The following is a 22343-nucleotide window of genomic DNA, read 5'->3' as shown; positions in this document are numbered from 1 at the left end:
GAACCAGCAGCAAACCCGGGGAGGGCCGAACAGACAAAAGAACAGCGCAGGGTCCTGTGTCGTTCCTCCGCGAAGAGGGGGAGCGACACCTTCTGTCTCTCTCTCCCTGTAGTCCAGTTTTTTTTTATGAAAAAATGTCTATGAAAGGGTTAGCTATCCCTAAAATGAAAAAATAGGGAATGTGATTTCGTGAAAGGGATGTAGATTGCATACTGATACTGCTGTCTGATGAATGCCAAATTACAACAGTAGGCATTTACACATGCCAACCTACTGTGAGGGAAACTGAGAATCTGAAAGCTTAAAAACCCAGCCCACAATGGAACCAGACTAGAAATCCATGAAATCCTCCTTCTACCTACCTAACATCCTTCCTGTGAGCATCTAGGGAGAATCCTGAAGCTATGCGTACGGCTGGATGCAACAGCCACCTCTACACGTTTCCGTAACAGCTTTGGATGGGTGACGCTGGAAATACCTGATATTGCCGCAGCCTCTCAAATTCAGAGCAACCTGCCTTTGAGCCTCCCTTCTCGACCTTCCCCTGCCTCGCAGGGGTACAGCTGCCACTGACCTCTCTAATAGTTTACAGACGGGTCATATCCACCAATGCTACACTTCACAATACCTTTAAGGATTTTGCGTGATCACCCTAGATTTCTGAGATATGTGGATGACTACAACTCATTAATCACATTTTACTAATGAGGATTAGTTTGCTTATCACACTTAGTTTTGGACAAATAGAGCAGGACTCCTGCTTCCCGATCTCTAATAAAAGCGGTAAAGACCCCCCCTAACGTTTCTTCATCTCTGTTCAGTCTTGGATGTCTGGAAGGTTACGCGAGAGAGAGAAGCCATTATAATTCGCAGTGGAAATCCACACACCTCTCCGCATTGCTGACATGATAGTCCCATCTTCTAGCATGTCGTGATTTATAAAAAAGTTGTGTACTGACCTTGTCAGGCAGAGCACACTGCACAAGCACAGCAGTTCCAAGCTGCACCGGCTATAGAAATTATCCAACCTAATCATCTCTTTTATTGGTAAAGAGCTTAAAGCCAAGGGAATAAGTATATTGCCCAAGGTCACACCAGCAGTTTGTGGCCAATACAAGATCAAATTTCAAGCTTTCTGACACCCTCTATTATAGCTCCATACCCTCTCTTATGAAGGTAAAATTCTTTGTTGATCTCTCCAAACTACTTCCATAATATCTTCCTGATGATTAGCAAACCAATATAATAGGCATAGATTCTGCAGGCAAGAGAGATTAAATGACTCTTCCCCGAGGGTATGGGGACTATTACAAAGGGAAGAAAAAACAAGAATAAAAAATTCTAAGTCTCTTGAAATTTGAAGGATATGGCCGATAAAATTAGCAATCTTTCCAGGGTCTGGGTTAGATGGTGTCTAACTTGCATCGGCATTTAGTATTTGCTCTTTTTAAAGAGAATTCTTTTTGATGGAGTTTTGAGGAGTAGAGAATGGAGAAATTTGTTTAAACACATTTTCTTTCAGATAGAAATGCTTTAAATGACCAGTATCTGCAACACTGGAGAAAACATATCAAATTTACCCAAAGTGGTTCTTTCCTGCTTAAGCAAGATGAAACACTAGTTCTTAACTTTCACTGTTCCAGTCTGTCCTGTGGCTATTGGAGTCAATAGTAAGTGGCCACCCACTATGGCCAGAGGGCATGGCCAGGAGCTGGAGAACTGTCAAAAGGAAACAAGTCCTGGCACATGCTCTGAAAGAGGACTGGGGTGCAGAGAGCAGAGCTTCAAGATTTCAGTCCTGCAGAATGCATGGCCCCAAGGAGCTAGAGTGAAGAGGGAGGTCTTCCAGCAGAGGGACTTTCAAAGGTTTTTATGGAGGAGCTGAGTCTTGAAAGGAGATAGGATTTTGAAAAGGGGCTAAGAAGGAAAGGAACTGCACGTAAAGGAAACACAGCTCTAAAGTGAGTGCTAAGATGAGTACACTGATTTTTAAACTATTAAATGCTTTGTTGGCATTATATTCAAAATGATTCTAATATAGTCCCCTACAGCAGATAGAAAGATGTAGTGTCAAATAACAGGGATGAAAGGATGCAGAGCCAACTTTTCAGTTGACAAATCTTTGTTGCACATAAAATGCTCGTCAGTTACTGCACTAGGTATTGGGAATACAAAGATGTCAGTAACTTTGAACAAATTTATCAAAGGGCTTAAAAATCAGACACACTCTTCAATTCATGGTAAAATGTTTGCTCTTCAAAATGATGCTATCATATACTTCCTTCTAGGCAGTCAAAAGATTCCATTCTATCATATTTTCGGGAGAAATCCAGAATGAACACAAAATAGGATCAGGTGAATATGGACACACGTACTATACTATCTCATCTCATAAGAAAGATTTCATGGGGTCGGCACCATGGCTCACTTGGTTAATCCTCCACCTGCGGCACTGACATCCCATATGGGTGCTGGGTTCTAGTCCCAGTTGCTCCTCTTCCAATCCAGCTCTCTGCTGAGGCCCAGGAGGGCAGTTGAGGATGGCCCAAGTGCTTGGGCACCTGCACCTGCGTGGGAGACCAGGAAGAAACACCTGGCTCCAGGCTTTGGATCGGCACAGTGCTGTCTCTCTTACTGTCTGTAACTCTCTCAAATCAGTAAATAAAATCTTAAAAAAAAAAAAAAGATTTCATGGCATACTAGGATAGACACAGGATGTCATTCACTTGAAACAATCAAGTTGCCTGGATGCACAATAGCTACAGCATGGAGGCTGCACCCCGTGGCCCCCCAAACTCAACACATGCCTCCTTCACTTGGCCCTGTTGCCACCCCAATCACAGAAGCTCTGCCTTCTTCATCTCTCCCACTTCCCAGCTTCCACTTTATCATCCTCACCAACTCTGGGCTGTACCTTTTCTACTCCACCTGAATGGTCTAAAACACTTATGAACCCCTTTCAGCTCAGCCAAAAGCAGCTCTAACAACACAACTGTTAGGCCATATGTGCAGTGAAGATGCTGGTATTATCTTAGATAAGAAATGTTAGATGCCAGTGAAAAATAGAGGTAAACTGAAAGGAAGTGAGGTATTTCAATGTAGTTTTCAGGCTCTTTTGTAAGTATGTTTTCATAGTTGCTTTCCTGATTATTCAGAATTCTAATACAGATGATGAAAGAGCATGTTATAAACATGTCCTAACAATACACTAAGAACTTACCGGTATTCACACACACATACATGGAGAAAAAAGAAGATACGGGTGTCTTTCAAAAGGGAAAAACCTAGAAAAGATGAGGACAATTATACAAATATGAGTATGGTACTGACATGTTGCACAGGGATAATTATAGACTAGTAGAACCCATGGAAACAGATTGTTGCAGAAGATAATAATGTCTGTTTTTCTCTCCTTAAATTGTATAAGCTACTACCTGGTATATTTTTTTCCCTCACAGTACATATCAGGTAATTTTCAAATTGACAGGAAATAATTTATGTAGAAGACCGAATTTTAAAAATCATTGCAAGTTTAGAATTTTGCAATTGAAAAAGTTGATTTAAAATGTTGATTTTTTTTTCCTTAGGATATTTAGCATTCAATATTGTGTTTTAGGAAAGGAAAATACCCAAGAAACTATCTTGGAACTGCCTGAGGAGGGTGGGAGAATGCATTAACATGCACTGCCCTATATTACACTCTTTCTGTTCAAGTAACAGTTTTTCATGGCAATTACTCAACAAGATAACATTTGCACACACAAGCAAATCAGGCTAAAAAGTAGGGTAACTTGTTTCAAAGTTAATAAACCAGAAATGTTTTTATCGAAATAATAAACAGGAGAATTTTATAGACAAAAGCATACATTTACATGGACCACCAATTAAAACAATTGTGTAGCAGATTACAGCAAAACCTCATTTCCAAGTTTCTGAAAAAGAGATTTTATAAATTCAAGTAGAATAAACCAGAGAAAATTTAGAATTAGACAAGTACTATATAATTACTATTGCATAATAAGTTACAAGATTAAACATTGTAGATCAGAGTTTTAGATTTTACTTTCATTTAGGTGACAACAAAATTTTACAGCTATATGCTATGAAAATGTTTATTCATGAAATACATTAGTGTCAGCTACAATGCCGTTTTTGGAATCCTTAAATTCTAATTCTTGAAAACCTGTAAGATGATTTAACTACAGTATATCTCATATGTGGTATGAAAATACTGGTTAACATCATTTCTCTTGAATGCTATGTGCTTATTCATAGAAAACTCCTAAATAAGAGTTGGAATTTGGTTCACAGTTTCTAAACTGTGCACAAATTTTTTATGACAACCTGTTACCCACAGAGGAAGCTGTCCATAAACTAAGACAAGATGGAATTTACTAATTTTATATACATCATTGTAAAATTTTCTTGGTTCTAAATCTCTAACCAGTAGGGATCTTAGGGTAACAGGGAGAGTGAACAATGGTAAATTAACATAAAAGGTAAGAAACATCAGAACAAGAAGTGGAGAGTTCACACTGGACATTCACTTAATTCAATAAAATTTCCATATTTGCTTTTTACCCAAATAATCTAGTAACCTAAATCATGAAATTTCTAATCCAGTAATGGTTGTTGTCAAACTTAGTAAATAAAAACACAATCCAATGTACAAAAGACACTTGTTTTAATTTTAAAGATATTTACACCTTAGTATGTTTTAAACTATTTACTCAAATAAATTCTTGCCACTGTGTGCTGTTTCCTATGGCTATTCATTGATGTCTATTTCTGGATTGCATAGACATGTTACTTACTAGCAAGTAAATCTTGTTTGAAAAAGCATGGATATGAGCAGTTATGAAAAACGGAGGATCCCCATCTGTGTCTCTAGATTAAAGTACAACCAATGATTTGTAGTGCTCCAATAATTTATATGAATATAAAATGTAACAATTTGCATTCTTAAGTGTATGACATGTATGAGATTGCAAATAACTTAATAAAAACTTTGTTCAGTAATAGGATTTTATTTCAAAGATGTGATCTTAAACAAAATGAATTCTCAAGTTTTAAAGCATACAACGACTCACTTTTATTATTTATTTAAGAAAAAATTATTATAATGACTTACAAAGTGTTTATCATGGAAAAACACCCATTTTTATTTCTTTAACCTTACCTCATACTGTAATTTAGAATCAATTTCATAAAATGAAAAATTTGATCTGTGCAACTAGTAACATGGTTTCATTCAAGATTTAGAGATAATATTTGCAATTCAAGCAGAATTTTGCTACAATTTTTCTACAAAGCCCTGGAATATCTACTTATTTAATTAGCTTTGCTTCTTAGAAAATCTAAAAGGGTTTCAAGTCTTCTACAGATACAGATTTTGAACACCACTGAACTCTTTCCAAAAAAACAGAGTTATTTTAAGTTATGTTTTCCTCCACTGTAGAAAATCTTGAAGATCTTTTTTTTCCTCCCTCCACCAAAATCTCATTTTCACCTGAAATAATCACGTTCAGGTTTTCTCAGAAGGTAAAGTATACCTTCTCACAAGGTTTCAAATTTCAGGATTCCAATAATGCATTTAGGCTAAGCACCCACTTTGTGTGCCTATTATTTTGCAGTTCTGTTATTTGCACCCCATGTGGGTCCTTTGGAGGCTCCCAAGCCCTGACTAACCATGAATCCCTCCATCCCTCAAAGTGGATCACTGACCACAAAGATGCCTGATGATCTCCAAGCCCTATCTTCTGTCCAAAAGGAAAAGGTAGGGCTTTGTGAGGCCAAAAGGAAGAGAAGGAAAACAAGACAAATGTAGCTCATGCTCAAAGTGAAAAGTGCTTGGGCAGATTAGTATTTTTTTTCCTGTGAGGCATCCTGCCAAACTTTTTTCCTCTTTTTTTTTTTTTTTTTTTGAGAGAGAGAGAGAGAGAGAAGAGTTATTATTGAGTTACTATTATTTTATTGGTCTGATTTTTTTTTTTCTCAGTTTCTTGGAAAGTGTGGGTATTTACCACCCCCGTGGGCCCTGGAATCGGGGCCGGGCCGTTTTGTGTTTTTCCCTTCAGTCCACATCCCTGACCCCTGCTGCCCCTGCCTCACCCTATCGAAAGCCCAGCTCCAGGCGACTCCCAAGGACACATCCTACTCTTACCCTCTTGCCCCACTAGCTCAGGATTCCCCATCCCAGCCTCCCCTAGAGCCAGAAATCTTCACTTAACCGCCCCCTAACCACAACAACCACCTCCGCCCCACTCGCCCCCACTCCGAGTGCTGCCTGGGCTTGGCCACCTCAGCTCCCTCCGGAAGGCTTTAATTCGCAGTCCCTCAGCCCTCTGCCGCTGTGCCCACCCCCTTGCAGCAGCCCAGCACTGCCGGAGTCCGGTTACCTGCTCCCCGGGGACGCTGACAAGTGCGGAGGTCCTGCTGACACCGCAACCCTCTCAGGAGGCCCTGCGTGACCCGGACCCTCAGGTGAGGAGCTGGGCGCGCCGGTGGGTGGGCTGCCGGGTAGGGGGTCCCGGGGGAGCTCTGAGGGCTCGCTGGGGTCAGAGGCCGGCGCAGAGGTGGGGTGCTGTGTGTCCTCCCTTAGGAACTGAGACGGGGTCGGTCACGGGGGCCAGTTCGGGGGAGGCAGCAGCGCCTTTCCCGGTCTGGCGAGGAGGCGACAGCCCGCCGAGGGGAGACCGCCGCCAACGGGAAGTCGCGTGGCAGCGCCCACGCGTCCTTGCGCGCAGACACCGGTTCCTCCAAAGGGAGCTTGACCGCTCCTCGGACATCCGCGGAATCCGCACTTAACGGGCTTAACGTGCAGCGCCTCAGGAGGCCATGCTGGAAAAGTGTTTCCGCCACCGCCCTCCCACCCCCCAAACCAGAGCTGCGGCTCCAGCTCGCAGAGGTGCGGGCGTGGGCTCCAGCGTTGCCCACCGTGAAACACACGTTCACGCAGGCTTCCTGCTGGCAGCCCCATGTGCACGCCTCGCTTTGCAGGTCTGTCCTCTCGGGAGCGCAGACCTCGGCGTTCGAACGCGTGGGCCCTGCCCGGCAGCCCCGGGCCCCGCGGCGCAGCCGCCCGGGTGCACGTGGGCGCCTGTGCGTGTGTGCACACGCGGGAGTGGCGGGATGTCCCCCAGGCTTCTTTCGCTGGAGAGACTGGGTGAACTCTGGCAGGAGGGGGGAGGGAACGTGGGAGGGGCTGGTCCCGCTGCTCACCCGCTACCTGTGGGGCCCTCGACCTGGCTCATACCCCTGGGCGGGCTCTAGGGGCGCTTTCCTAGGCTGGCTGGGAGAGTTGTGAAAGGAGTGCCTGTGGGAGACTCCGCTCTCACAGCGTCCGCTCCACCTGCATGCTGGCTGAGCCGGGAGGTCACGCAGCTTTGCCACTGCCTCTGTCCCTTTGATCCTGGCTGGTGGCGAGCGTGCCCGCGGTTGCGGGGCAGGTAATGCCGGGGTGTCCCAGGAAGTGCGGACACGCGGGCCGGCGTGGCGAAGGCCCAGCTGAGGCCATGGCTGCCATGAGGGAGGGAGGCTCCTTCGGCGAGAGAGGAGACAGGAAAATGAAGGCACCCCTCCGGGGCTTTGTTGTGCAGAGGGCTCTGGCTCAGGGCTGCATGCGGGACCCGGGCTCCCGGGAGCCGGGGACCACGGAGCGGCTAGTCGGCCGCCGCTGATGGCCTGGCGGCTTGGGGAAAGGTTGGCAAGGGCAGGCTCCGGAGGGCGCAGCTCTTTCCCCCTCGCCCCCACCCTCCTCTGTTGAGGTTGCCTTAGGCTCAGGTTCACCTGGATTGGAAACTTGGGGCAAGTCGGCGGTCATGGTGTCTTCCTCCCCGAGCTGAGTCCCAGAGGCGGACGCCCCTCGCCCACACCCTTGGCATCCCACGTGTGAATGCCAAAGAGGCATTCTCCTCCTGTGAATGCCAAAGAGAGGAGCCCGTTGGAAGCCAACTTCCACCAGAGCTCAGCGAGGCTGCACACCCGCAGAGTCCCGCCTTGGCAACCTCTGGCATGAAGCAGACACTCTTGAGATGGAAGGGAAGGACAGCGAATGCTACCAGCTGACGCCAGGAAAGTGTGCAACCGCTTCTCTGTAGGAGTCTCAGAGCTGGTCAGTGGGCTGCCCGCTCTCACAGGCGGCACAGGTGCTGCGGGCGCCTGGCTCAGCTCCACCTTGGGCCGGGGGAGCCGCAGCAGGAGATGCACCTGCTCTCTGCGGCCAGCACGTCTGTGAGCACTGGGCAGGGAGTCCCAGATGCCCTGCACATCATCCACATACCTATAGCTCTGCCATTATTTTGCCTCCTTCCTCTTCGTCCTCCTCATCCTTGGGAGACACAGTGACTGCTAATGAGGCCTGGGTCCAGGATGAGGCGGGCTCCTCTGTAGAACACTTGGTTGCTCTGGTCTGTGGGCTTGGTCTGGCGTCCTCGCTGCTTGCCTAAGGAGAGTCAAAGTACAGATGCTGGCGTTACGCCAGCCAGGAGCCAGTGAGCGGGGGATGCACAGTGCCCACGGCCTACACCACTGACTGTGCGTCCCCGTCTAGCAGAGGTCTGCTGTCTGCCCGGCACTGCGTTTGCACTTCGTGTGCACCAGCTGTGTGCACTGACAATGCTGGAGAAACAGCAACTCTTCCACATCCAGCTCCCTGAACTTCTTCCTGAACAGCCTCCCACGCCTGTGTCGACCCGCCTCAGTGACTGCTGGCATCCCCACCTACCCCACACATGCTGGTCCAATGCCTGCCTGGGAAGCAGCCCGTGACCTGCCTCAGCCAAGTCAGGATCCCCCTGGGCTGCTGCATCTAGTGACTCCTCCCCTCCATGGCACCTGCCTGGATCCACCCAGGCCCCCCTCCGCGTACTTTCCCCATCCAGCCCAGTGTCTGCCTCTCTTCTCTGCCTCGCGACTTCTACTTTTGAGTGGGGAGTGCCTGCTCTGAGAGTGACCTCTGGACCTGAAACCAGCATGCCAGACCTTGGCCGTGACTGTCTCCTTCCTGCTGGTGTAGACCACGTCCCCTGACCTCGTGGTGGTGAGCCTGGATCCCAGCAGGTAGCTTCGCCGAGGGGGCAGGGTAGGAGGGGATGGTGACTTTCCCCCCTGCTCTGAATTTGGAGAGTCTTCTGGAAAACAGGGTGACATCGCAAACATCAACTCTCTGCGAGATACCATCCACGGGTCAGTGTGGGCTATAACAGTGCCATCCAATGGAAGAATTCCCTGTATGGAGGGATGATTGCGGGTGTAGACCCAGACCCAGAGAGACCCTGCGTGAGTATCCACCTCTACCTCAGTTTCTTCACTTGTCAAATGGGTAGAACAGTAGTACCTTCGGGGCCTGTGTTGTGGCTCTGTGGGTTAAGCTGTGCTTGCAATGCCAGCATCATATAAGAACACCGGTTGGTGTCCCGGCTGCTCCACTTTTTTTTTTTCTTTAGAAGTTTATTTTACTTATTTGAAAGAGTTACAGAGAGAGGTACAGAAAGACCGAGAGGTCCTCCATCTGCTGGTTCACTCCCCAGATGGCCACAAAGGCCAGAGCTGCGCGGATCCGAAGTCAGGAGCCAGAGCTTCTTCTAGGTCTCCCACGTGGGTGTAGAGGCCCATGGACTTGGGCCATCTTCCACTGCCTTCCTGGGCCATAGCAGAGAGCTGGATCGGAAGAGGAGCAGCCAGGACACCAACTGGTGCTCATATGTGATGCCGGCACTGCAGGCAGCAGCTTTACCCACGACGCCACAGTGCTGGACCCCTCACCTCCTGCCCAAGATTCTTGAGCAGTGAGACACAGGCCCAGTTACCAGACCCTATCCCAGGGGTGGCACCACACAGCACCCTAGACGTCCACTGGGACCCAGAGCTCACCTGAGAGCTCCAGCTTGTCCACTATGCCCTCTCCCCTGGGTGCTGGGCCCGGCGCAGGCGGCATCTCCAGGTTTGGAATGGACTTCATGATGTTGGCCTGAGCTTCTTCCAGTAGCTTCTCAAACTCCTTGCCGTTGTAGTGGTCCAGGTCCGGCCTTTTCTCATTTCTTTTCAGCTTTCTGAAGGGAACCAGCAAGTAAAGAAAGGTTAGGGAAAAAAAGCAAACAAAAACGAGAACTCAGAGGGAAAGCGCGTGGCCGTGTTGGGGATTCCTGTTGAGGGGTGGGGGTGGGCGTGGACAGAGGACAGCCTGGGCCCAGGCCCCCTCTCCCTTCTGCTGCCACCTGTGCTGGGACAGGTGCCGTCTGGCCCAGAGACACTCCCAGAGCACTCAGATTAGGGGATGCAACACACACGCCCACCAGCACCCGGGTCACGCGCGCCTAGGGGCCGTCTCCCACTACCAACTCTGTTTTCTCCCATCGTGGGGCTGGGGGCAACACCTGCTAAGAACCGAAACCATCCCAAGGGCTCAGCTGCACTTAAGTGGAAGAACTGCCACCAGTTAAGACCCCCAGGACCCCGGGTTCTCACTTTAAAACAGGGGTGGGGGTGGGGGTGGGGGTGGGGGCATCTAGATTCTGGAGAGTTCTGCAACAGGGAACATAGGAGGACCACTTTCCTAAACACCTGCCTACTCTTAAAAACATATCTGCGCTGTGGCACAGTGGCCTAGTGGGCTACGTCTCCACCCACAGTGCCGGTTATCCCATAGGGGTGCAGGTTCGAGTCCTGGCTGCTCCACTTCCGGTCCAGCTCTCTGCTATGGCCTGGGAGAGCAGTGGAAGACCGCCCCGGCTGGGACTGGGAGTTCACTGGGCCTGGACCCCAGGTGCTCTGCTATCGGAGGTGGTCTGGCTAGCAGCATCTTGGGCACTGGGTCCACCGCCGGCCTGGGGGGACACCTGGCGCTTTTGCTGTCTTGGCAGGGCTTGGGGAGGGGTGGTTACACCTGCAGGGGCTCTCCCAGGCCTGTAGGCTGGGCCTCTCTCCCCGCCCAGAGACCCAAGGCCTCTGGAGACCCAACACCCTGCCACGGGCCTGCGCTACCTCCACGGCCGCGGCTCTGGTCCTGGCGTCCTCCGCGAGCGGGCCGGGCGGGTTCTGCGCCTGCTGCCCGGTCAGGGGCACCACGTCCAGCTTCACGTCACCGCGGGCTGGGCCGCAGTCCTCCGGTCCCCCCAGGACTTCCGCGGCCATGGCCTTCTCCACCGCCATGTAGTGCGTGGCCTGGGCGGCATTGGCGCCCTTCAGGAGCCTGTTGGTCAGATGCCTAGGAGAGAGCACGCGCAGGTGTGAGGCAGCATTAGCCAAGACCAGTCACTTCCGGTGTCACCACCTAGCGGAGCCGGCCGGAAATGCTGTTAAAGCAGAGTGTTAGTTCCGGGGTGTGGGTTTTCATTTTAAATTCCGGACCCCCTCATGGGTCCAGCTGTTACCCCTGCAGCTGCTTGCCCTGCCTGGTGCGCTGTGGTGCCTGCCGCCATCCCTTCACTGTGCAGGTGCTGGTGCCGGTGCCATGGTGCGGACAACCTGACCCAACAACACACTCTCTCTCTCTGCGTGTGGCTTCCACCTGAACCCAGCCCCCATGGCCCCGGGAAACAGTCCTCACCCACGGCCTCCTGCTGTGTTCCAGTTCCTTCTGCTGGGGCTCTCTGGCTGCCTCATCTTCCCACAGGGTCAGCGGTGACCATGACCTTATGTTCAGTCCTCACCCTGCCATGTTTCAGAGTCACATGAGGCTGTGTGTCCATCCCTACCCATGGGAATGACGAGGCCTGGGGGCCAGAGAGTCCTCTGTGTGAGACCAGTTCTACTTGGTCTCACCATCACACCTGGGAATTCCACCGTTCTTTAAAAAACATTCATTATCTATTTATTTGAAAGGCAGAGTGACAAAGAGGTGGAGGGAGAGATAGAGATCATACATCTGCTGGATCACTCTTCAAATGGCCTCCAGACACAAGCCAGGATCCCAGAATTCCACTTGGGTCTCCCATGTGGGTGCAGGGGCCCCAGGGTTTAGGCCATCTTCCACTGTCTTCTATCTGAAGTAGAGCAGCTGGGACTCTGGTGCTGATACGGGATGCTGGTGTTGCAAGTGGTGGCTTAACCAGCTCTGTCGCACTCCAGCCCCACCCCCTTCCTATTAAAATGCTCTTTCCTAGGCCGGCATTGTGGTGTGGTGGGTCAAGTTGCTGTCTGCCCTGCTGTCATATCATATGGGTGCTGGTTTAAGTCCTGGCTGCTCCACTTCTCATCCAGCTCCCTGCTAACGCACCTGGGAAAGCAGCAGAAGATGGCCCAAGTGCTTGGCCCTTGACACCTTCGTGGGAGACCTGGAGAGAGTTCCCGTCTGCTGGGTTCAGCCACTGCAGCCATTTGGGGAGTGAACCTGCAGATGGAAGATCTCTGTTTCTTTCTCCCCCTCTCTCTAATTCTGCCATTCAAATAAGCAAAAATAAATCTTAAAAAATGCTCTTTCTTCCTTTCTTGGTTTGATAAAAGATATCACAAGTCTCTCCTCTGCTCCTCAACTTTATTTCTTGCTCCTTACTTTGCATGTTCAGTGCATTGAATCTCCAAGCCCCGCCCTGCTCCCAGCCCCTCCCTCTGAGTTAAGGCAGGGACCCCCTCTAGCTGTCTTCTGAACTTCAGCTGAAGTCTGCAGTACCCTAGTGGGCACCTCTGTTGGGACGTGGTTCCCATGTCTCAAGTTCTACATATAGGGACACACGGCTGTCGCTTGGCAACCCCCAGAGTCTGCTCTGAACTGTGCATGGTGCTTGCCTCCCCTTCCCCACCACGGTGTGGAACAGGACACGTGCACGACCTCGGGATGTGCGTATTCCCGCCTCATCCCCTGGGTCCTGATGGCAGCCGAAATGCCCTTCCCATTTCTGTTTATTTTCAGTTATTTAACTGGTGTCCTGCCTCACTCTCCCCACTGGTGGTTTCAGAGACAAGACGTCACGTGGCAGTCAACACTGGAGGGAAGGCAGACACAGAGCTACATTCTTCCACAGGGGCAGAGTTACCTGCCAGGCCGTGGGCTGCCTGTGTTTGCTTAACAAGAGGGGTCCCTCACAAAAGTGCTCCTGGAAACAAACCCTGCACACACGTGGACCAGCACAGTGTTAGTGAGCGTGGACCAGCACAGTGCTAGTGGGTGTGGACTTCTGGAATCTTCTTTTCCAGGGAAGTGCCCGATGAGCCTGTGGTTTCTTTGGGTCCTTTGCCACATGGTGACCCTGGCTGATGCGGGGGTTCTCCCTCAATTGGGGTAACTGGCTTGGGCCCCTCAAGGGGGACTTGCTTCTCCCTCCTACACCTTCAGTTGGTAATTGCATTAAGACTTGGTTTCAACACCATTTCTTCTCCTGTCCTGAAGCAAAGGAGGCAAACCCACTGTTCAGCCTCAAAACGTTCTTGCAAAAAATCCCTCCTTTATTAAAAAAAAAAAAAAAAAAAAGATGTCTACTGAAGTTTAAGCCCTGGAAGGCACAGTACAGTAAGCATGTGTTGCTCAATTAGGCCCTTACTTCATAGAGCAATAGAAATTCAAGGTAGGAGGGAGTCCAGGCTTCTGATCAGCACACCAGAAGTGAGTCCTGATGAGTGACAGCAAGGAGATGGGTGGGACTTGGCAGAGCCGGGGAGTCCTACACAGCAACCCAGGCCTTCCTGACCAGGCCCCACTCTGGTGGCCCCGCCCAGCCGTCAGCCCCGCAGCTCCGATCCCGCCCTTTTCACTGGGGACCCCTCCCCCCACTCCACCTCAGAAGCCCCGCCCTCCAGCCCCGCACCCTTCTCCAGCAGCCCCGCCTCACTTAAGCTGCCCCAGGGCCCCTCCCCTCCGATCCTGCCCTTCTCTTCCCTATTGGCCCTGCTCCTCGCTCCTCCAATCCCACCTTTCTTTTCTCTGGTGGCCCCGCCCCACCCCAGCGGCCCCACCCTACCCCAGCGCCCCGTATCAGCGCAGCCGGTGCAGGGTGGCCACTCACCTGCTCAGCACCATCAGGACGTCTGTGAGGCCCCGCACCCGCTTCAGGAGCCAGTCCAGCTTGTGCGGCTCCTCCTTCAGGAAGCCCACGGCCTCCACCTCGATGCGCAGGACCGCACGCATCTTGTTCTGCAGGGTGGGGAACTCCCCTGCGGGCCAGAGCGGGCAGTGAGATCTCGGGGAGGGGGGCGTGCCTGGGGCGAGGTCAGCTGGGCCTAGGGCCTGTCACGGAAGCCCCTCTCCAAGGGCAGATGTCCCCAGCAGCGCGCCTCCCCGCCCCCACTAGTGCTGGCTGCAGGCCAGAATCCGCAGGGCGCTCACCTTTCAGGGTAGCCACGGCTTCTCCCACCTTTCAGGGCAGCCACGGCTTCTCCCACCTGCCGCAGGAGGTGGGACGTCCTCCACGTCTTTCAGCATCACGGCATGGACCGTGGCTGTGGGCCCCTTCTTCAGGTCGTCCATGAATTCCTCTAGCTCGCTGCAGGGTAGTCAGACCACAGGTGGGGCTCAGCACCCAGGCTCCCAGCCCTGCACCTCCCACAGCCACCGCGTAACCCCCGCGGGCACCAGGAAGCATCCCCAGGTGGGCCCTGGGCTGGCCAAGGGGACACTGTGTCCGGCTCAACAACACCCACTGGTCACGGCCAGGGGTAGTGATGACCGCTAAGGGAGGGGCCAGCACACACTGTGATGGGGGGAGCGGGTGAGAAAGGGAGAGGGGAAGGGGATGGAGATGGGGAGGGGGAGGGGTAAGAGGAGGGGAAGAGGGCTGGCAGTAGAGGAGGAGGGGGAGATGGAGGGGAGAGAAAGGGAGAGAGATGGAGAGGATGAGAGAGGGAGAGAGGTAGGTAGAGGGAGAGAAAGAGGGAGAGAGAGGTGTTGTGGCTGTGGGATTAGTCCATAGGTCTTTAACTTCAGCCTTTGGCATCTTTCGTGTGTGTAGGGGGAGGGGCTGTCTTGTGCCCCCTCAGGTTTTCTGCAGCATCTCTGCTCTCCAGGAGCAATGCCCCTCAGTCACCCAGCTGTGATAAGCAGGGCTGTCCCCAGTCCCCAAGCACTGTTGGCTATCTCTGGGGGTGGGGGAACAGGCTGCCCCTGACTGAGCACCCCCCACACACACACCCCTGACTGTGCCATCAGTGAGGACAAATTTCTCTCCAACAGAGCTGCGTCCAGCAGCAGCACCTGCATCGTGCCCTGGGGCAGGAGACTAAGCCCGCTGGTCGCTGGTGTCTCTCCCCAATCCCTGCAGCTTTGCCTGGAGCTCCAAGGAGTGAAAACCCCTGTTGAAAAGGTTAGGGGGCAAGGAGCAGTGAGAAAGGAACCACTAGGTGGTAGCAGAGAGACAGTGGTGCCTCCGCAAGAACTCTGAGCCTGCAGCCCGCAGCAGGAAGACCAGGGGGCATGTGGCCAAGGAGACAGAGCCTCTGAGAGCATGGTGGCTGCAGGAGGGGTCCGGGCAGGGCCCCCGTTCTCACGTCCAACCAGGACCACAGGGATAGGGCAAATTCATCCTCCTTCCTGGAGCAGCATGGAGCGCCCGTGCTGTCTCTCGTTCTGCTATGGAGGCTGCCGCTGCATCTTTTGGATGGGACGAGGCTCTGCCAGGACCCCTCCCACAGCCCTGCATCCTGGAGGCCCAGGGCCCAGGACCCCCTGGCAGCTCCAGGTGCTTCTGCATTTTGTGCCCAAAGAGCACTGCTTTGCAGGGTGAACTGGACAGACCAGCGAAGACCCGAGTGCCATCAGGGCTGCGTGCACAGCCCAAGCTCCTGCACAGAGCCATCGTCCGCCCAAGCCACTTCCTCAAATTCTACTTCCACATCATCTGCACACTGTGCCTTGTGGATTTCGGGACCTGCACACAGCAGAGACCCCGAAAACTCCACCACAGCTCTCGTGCAGGGACCATGGGACATGGAAGCGAGCGTGGACTGCACTGTGCACAAAGCTCCCAGGCTTTTTGAGACGTACTTTAGATGAAGCATCACAGATCAAATCGTTCACTCAAAAGCTGGGACAGAAACCACGGAGCTGAAATACTTGCTGAACCCCGTGTCTGATCCTGTTATCAAGACAACTTTTGGAATAGCGGCTGAGATCAGTTAACAGCCAGATGCTGCATTTGTAGCCTCCTGTGTAAGGTAGGGCCTGCACTTGACCTTTGTCTCAAAGGAGCAGAACATCTGTTCAGACCTCTTTCATTAGAGATCCATCTACTCCTGCCATCAGGAATCCATGAAGGAGAAAGGATCTTCACCCCACTTCTCTCCATAGTTTCAGCTGTAGGCTCAAAATCTGTCTGTCTGCCATGTGAACGGTTCCCCAGGGACTCGGCCCAACAGGAGCCGGTTTCTCGTGTGGACATAGAAGGAAGGGGCGAGGGAGGGAGGGAGAGAAGGAGATGGCTGTGGAGGTACAGGTGCTCCAGACCTGAGGTTTCCAGCTGTCCTTGACAACACACTCTCGCCTCCACGTCCGTCCCATTGGTGAACCCACGCACACCTTACAACAGGTGCACGGAACCCTGCCATGTGAGTCTATAAAACAATGCGTTTTCCAGATTCTTTTGGAAAACCCAGTTTTAAAAAAACAGGGCTGTTCCAAAAAACATTTCAGACAAAAAACAAGTAGTGCCCTTACCAGCTCACAGTGGGTGATTAACTCTCCAAGTGCATGAGTGGAGAGGGATTTCAGAAAATGTGGATCAACAGTGGCCTAATTTAATTTGGGGGGGGGCAATGATACATTGATCTTTTTTCCCCCTTGACAATGTTAAGAGGGATGCTTTAGTTCTCATCAAACACAGTGGATTGGCCTCAGGCGGACCTGGGCTGTAGCTTGAATGTGAGACGGGAGATGGGACAGAGTGTCCCCCAATGTGGGAGACTTCGGCTTTCCCAGAAACAAGAGAATTACTCACACCAAGGGACCCAGAAATGTGAATATTCATTATCTAAAAAGTGAAAAGTTCCACGGTCAATCTTCCGTGCACAACTAAACGTTAACATAAAACACGTGGGCAGCCGGATAAGCTGCCACCTGCGGATTCATCCCATATGAGCACCGGTTCAAGTCCCAGCTGCTCCACTTCCCGTCCAGCTCCCTGCTAATGCACCTGGGAAAGCAGCAGATGGCCCAAGTGCTTGGGCCCCTGCACCTGCATGGGAGACCTGGAAGAAGCTCCTGGCTCCAGGCTTCAGCCTGGCCCAGCCCCAGCCATTGTAGCCATGTGGAGAGTGAACCAGTGGATGGAAGACCTCTCTCTCTCTCTCCCTCTCTCTCTCTCTGTAACCCTGCCTTTCAAATAAATAAAATGAGTATTTTTAAAATGACAGATGCAGCAGCCTCATGGGGGAGAAGACATACAACTCTGCTCCTTTCAATGGTGGGACTTGGGATCTTTTCAGTGAGAACCTTTACAAGATCGGGTGCACCGGGGGAACATGTTGCATTTAGATTCTCCTGTGATCTCAACTACAGCTGGATGATAGGGAGATAATTTCAGGGTTGGGTTGTTCTTGCTAGGAGTCTGAGTTGTGTGGATGTGACACAGACTTCCCATGGGTCACTGTGCTGGGCATTTGTACCTGACACTGAATTCTGGGAAAGATCGGGTGCTGCAGTCGGCCTGAGGTTGGCTGAAGTCTCCTGGGCCTACATGGAGGGGGGGCCTGAGGTCCCTGGATACTCACAACCCAGCACCACTCTGACTTGTACACAGTCGGTGCTCGCTAAAGAGAGGCGAGAACACTAACCAGAAGGGCCTCTTTGTTGGCCAAGACCGCTTTTCCTTCCAGGCTAAGGTGCCCAGGGCCTGGAGCCGCAGGTGCTCACCTTAGCTTCTGGCCAATCCTCCCTCTTCGCGGAGGTACTTTTGTCTCTCCTGTTCCACCAGGGTGCGCTGTCGCTGCACGGGGTCCTCCAGGCGCCTCATGGTCTCCGCGACTTTGCTGCTGATCCCCAGCTCTGCCTTTTTTATCATTGTGGGTAGCAGCTCCTGGTTCTGCAGCTGCGGGACGAAAGAGATGGACCTCGGCGGGTGCTGGGAGGTCACAGCCCCGCTGCTTTTTAATGTATTTGTTTCAGCGAGAAAGGCAAGAGCGCCCACGCTGTACCGAGCACTGCTGCTTCTCCCAACATCTGAGTTCCAGCAGCCACCAAGCAACCAGACCCGTGTGCCTAAGTCTGCCACCTTTGCATAGGGAGGGAGCAATCGAGGGCCCCAGTTCTGCAGCCATGGACGCTCTGGGTCACAGTCCCCAAAACTTCTCCTAGCTCACAGTGAGACTTTGCACTTCTCTCTTAGGCTTTCTTGATCTCTGTTGGAAACAGGCTGGGTGTTTGTCCCCTACAACACTCACACTGAACCTGAGTCCTCAGGGCTGGTGCCATGGCTCAGCAGGCCACACTGCTGCTGATAGCACTATATAGCATATATAGCGCCTATAGCATTCCAAATGGGTGCCGGTTTGAGTCCTGGCTGCTCCACTTCCCACCCACTCCCTGGGAGGCAGCAGTGATGGCGCAAGTGCTTGGGTGCATGTGGGAGACCTGGATGTTGCAGGCCTTTGAGGAGTGAATTAGCAGACAGACGATCTCTGTCCTTTCAAATAAAATGAAAAACAAATCACGAAAAATGTCAAAATCTCTCATCCTCAGCCATATGCAAATGGTATTAGAAGATGGGGCCCCGGGCCGGCCTTGTGGTGCAGCAGACTAAGGATCTGTTTACTTGGCATCCTGTTTCCAAGTCCAGCTCCAGCCCTGGCTCCTCTGCTTCCAACCCAGCTCCCTGCTGTTGCACCTGGGAAGGCAGCAAGGGACGGCACAGGTACCTGGGCTGTGCCACCCACGTGGGAGACTCAGATGTAGTTCCTGGCTCCTGGCTTTGGTCTGGCGTAGCCCTCAAGGATTCTTCATGGTGCAGAACATGTCCTTAACAAATGCTGATCTGGCCAGGAACCTCTTTAGAATGTCACTTAAAGGAGACACTGTCTCCTGCTTGGGTGCATGGTTCCATGCACCAGATAGCATGAAATCACAGGTCCTTGGAACACGCGACTTGGCGATGGTGGCGTTGAGTGTTCTAGATGTGCCCAGGGCTCTTGGCAGCTTACCCATTTCCCAGGATCTAACACGGGCTGCTTCTGTCCCCAAGCCCATGATGCCCATATAGTTTCTGGAACACACTTGTGTCTGCAACTATAGAGGAGTACAGGGAAGAGCAAGGTGGCTGCCAGGATTCCCCCATCGACAGTAATGATGGTCTGCCTGTTACACAATCCCTCCGGTTCCTCTGGAACTTCAACGGACACGGTTTGGTGGCCGCCTGATTGCACAGACAGGTCTACACTGCTGTGGCTGTCCCCAGCCTTGGGCCAGTCCACTCTGCACACGTGGAGGGGCAGGGCAGCCTGATTGGTTACACCTGCTCAAAATCTCATTCCATCCTGCTTTTCCTCTAAAGCACAACCCTTTCTGCATGGGCCCCGCTGGGCCCCAACATGAGCCTGGCCTCTGACAAAGACTGCCAGGGGCTCCCTTTCTGGTTTCACCACCTCGGAGCCTGGTGACCAGCGGCCAGCTGTCAATCTCTGTGTCTGTCCATCAAAAGGTGGAAGTAACAGCTCATGGCTCACAGGCTGGTTGTGCAGATCCCGCGAGACGGTAATGAGCGGGCTGATGGAGGTGTCTGGTAGAGTTCTAGCCCTGAGCACATGGCAGCTGTTGCTACTGGGGAGCCTGAAGCCGGTGGGGGTGGGCTGCAGTTCAGTCTGGGGCAGAATAGAAAGAACCATGCCAGTCCCAGTGATGTGTGACTCAGCACCACATCATGCATGCTGCTGGCTAAAGTCCTTTTATTAGGGTCTTCAAAACAGCCAGCCAGGCACTATCTGGCTTGCTGAACACAATCAGTGGGGGGAGGGGGGCAGCACTCAGAGGCCAGCTTCCTCCTGGCCGCTCTGCTGCTGCCATTTTGCCCACAAGGCGCTGGACAGGGTGGCGCCTCTGTCTGCGGTCGGGCACCTCCCACTGCACGCGTCCTGCACCCTCTCCAGACCAGGCACTCTCTTGTCTGTCGCAGGCATTCTGGAGCTGCGGGTCCCAGCTCCTGTTCCATTTCTACTCTCGGCAGTCTCTGGGAGACTGTGAGCAGAAGCCCACTAAGGATCTGTTGAATGAGTAGACTGAACAGAGCAGGGATGTTTGACAGTCACAGCCAACCGTGGCGAATCCGAAATTGTTGTCTAAGACGGTGAAATCTGCAGTGACCCATGCTCTCGTGGGTAGCAGATATGAACAATGGCAACCAAGATGGAAATTAACTACCGGGATATTTGAACAAACTTGATATCCAAGCTCAAAAGACGGGAAACGTGGAGCCCCCAGAGTTCAAACAACTTTTTTGGGGATCGCCTGGCAATGACAAGGCACAGGCAGGACTGGGACCTGGTCATTCGAACTCAACCCAATTGCTTGCCTCCCCCGCCCCCACCCTGGCCCCAAGGTGCACTTCTAACTAAGACAGGAACCCTGTCTGCTTTGTTTGCGGCTCCAATCACAGTTCCTGGCACACGGCAGGTACTCCCCCCAACACGAGAGAGCTTCAAGAGTTCATAGCACGTGCATATCCTGAGAACGCGAGGCGTGGATTTCAAAATCTCTTGCACCATTCATCTTTGAATCCCATCGGTTTTCTCAAGTACCCGTGGGTATGTCCTGCAAATCAAGGTCGAAGGGACACCTGTGAGAAGGCAGTGGCCGTGCTGGGAGAACTCCAGTGCAGGAAAGAACCGCGTGCTACTTGACCCACTCCGTCAGACAAGGAGCAGGGAGAGAGAGCGCATTCCAGTTTATTATCAGACTTCCCAAAAAGAGGGGCTGGGTGGGATCCCACCAGGGCACCAAGAGGGCATTTTTCACAGCACATGCAGGCGATGGCGAGTGAATTGCGCATACACCTCTGTGCAGTCTCCTCCGCCCCCAACCCCATCTGTCTGGTGTTCAAGCCACAGCTCTGTCCCTGTTCCCCCCAGCAGAGAGCAAAGAGTCCCAAAGCCCGGATAGGGATCTTATGGCTTCCAGTAAGTCAGTTCTCAGCATCTCAGACCATCAAGTTGGGAGGTGAGCCTTCGACTACAATTGTTAGAAAAAATTAATCAACTCTACGGAGGTACGATTTAAGAATGATGAAATGCACGCATTGCAAATGCACGGTGGAGGTTCGACAAACAAAGCCACAACTGAACAAGGAGACAACGCTTTCTGTCACCTCAGATAGCTCCTCCACGACCCTCTGCCTTCAACACCCTACCCCCAGCCCACGGAAACCACTAACCCACTTCTGTCACTGCATTAGCTTCACCAGTTCCGGAAAGTCACACAAATGGAACCACACCCATGAGAACGCAATCCCTTGTGTCTGGCTTCTTTCATTCCAGGCATTATTTTCAACTCGCAGCCGTGTGTCCCATCTTCCAGTGAGTCATTCGTTTTAGTGCCGAGAGGTGTTGTGTATGCACCTACTAAACATTTTAGCTTTGTGTACATTAACCTGATTCTGGTGATCTGCCAAATTCACTGATTTTCTTTTGCAGGTTCCGAACTCCTGACTTCAGACATACAATGATGTCATTAGCGAGTATAAACAACTATACTTTTCAATTCCCATCTGTCTACCTCTGTGTTATTCCTTGGTTTTACTGTGCTTGGTAGGCTCTTCTGTATGATGTCACAGAGAACCAAATGCCAGGTCTGGCCCAGGATTTGCCAGTGCCGTGGTTTGATTAGTACTTTGGGTGTTTAAGGGTCCCCAAATCTCATGTTAATGGTCAATTGATTGGGGACTGGCATTATGGCACAGTGGGTTAAGATGCTGCCTGTGATAACAGCATGAGTTTGAGTCCTGGCTGCTCTGCTTCCTATCCATCTCCCTGCTACTGTGCCTAGGAAAGCAACAGAAGATGGTTCAAGTGCTTGGACCCCTGCCATCCACATGGGAGACCTGGATGGAGTTCCAGGCTCCTGGCTTCAGCCTGGCCCAGCCCTAACTGTTGTGGCCATTTGGGGAGTGAACCCATAGATGGAAAATCGATCTCTGTTTTTGTCTGTCTCTCCCTGTGTCTCCATAACTCTGCCTTAAATAAAACTTTTAAAATGGTTAATGGCTCTGGGGTATGAACTTTGATTATGGTGTGAAAAGGTGGGGCTTTTGGGACGTGATCAGATTTGCTGGGGTCACTGGTGGAGCCCCCGATTAGTCAGGGTGGTTTTATATGGAGGGACGGCACAGACGCAGGTTGGGAGCCTGCTTCCTCTCTCTGCTTCCTGGCTTGCGGAGTGAGCCTCCTCGGCTCCCACCACCCACCTCCACCATCAGACGCCAAATCAGTGGGGCCAT

At 51.9% G+C, this 22343-nt stretch overlaps 1 protein-coding gene across 1 annotated transcript in view; it reads right to left on the bottom strand.

Moving 5' to 3' along the window:
* Positions 1-22343, bottom strand: part of LOC103352187 (sickle tail protein homolog) — a 97334-nt gene that overhangs the window by 30966 nt on the left and 44025 nt on the right. Inside the window, 11 exon segments of the mRNA XM_051832430.2 lie at positions 3221-3284; positions 8282-8443; positions 8983-9131; positions 9874-10037; positions 10039-10052; positions 10984-11206; positions 13941-14088; positions 14289-14335; positions 14337-14417; positions 15829-15835; positions 17783-17951. Of these exon segments, the coding sequence (XP_051688390.1) occupies positions 8282-8443; positions 8983-9131; positions 9874-10037; positions 10039-10052; positions 10984-11206; positions 13941-14088; positions 14289-14335; positions 14337-14417; positions 15829-15835; positions 17783-17951 (1164 nt within the window). The 3' untranslated portion in view covers positions 3221-3284.

Source organism: Oryctolagus cuniculus, chromosome 13 (assembly GCF_964237555.1).
Source record: "Oryctolagus cuniculus chromosome 13, mOryCun1.1, whole genome shotgun sequence".
NCBI classification, from domain to species: domain Eukaryota; kingdom Metazoa; phylum Chordata; class Mammalia; order Lagomorpha; family Leporidae; genus Oryctolagus; species Oryctolagus cuniculus.
Note: the sequence above shows the minus strand (reverse complement) of the source record. Positions and strands in the feature narration are given on the sequence as shown.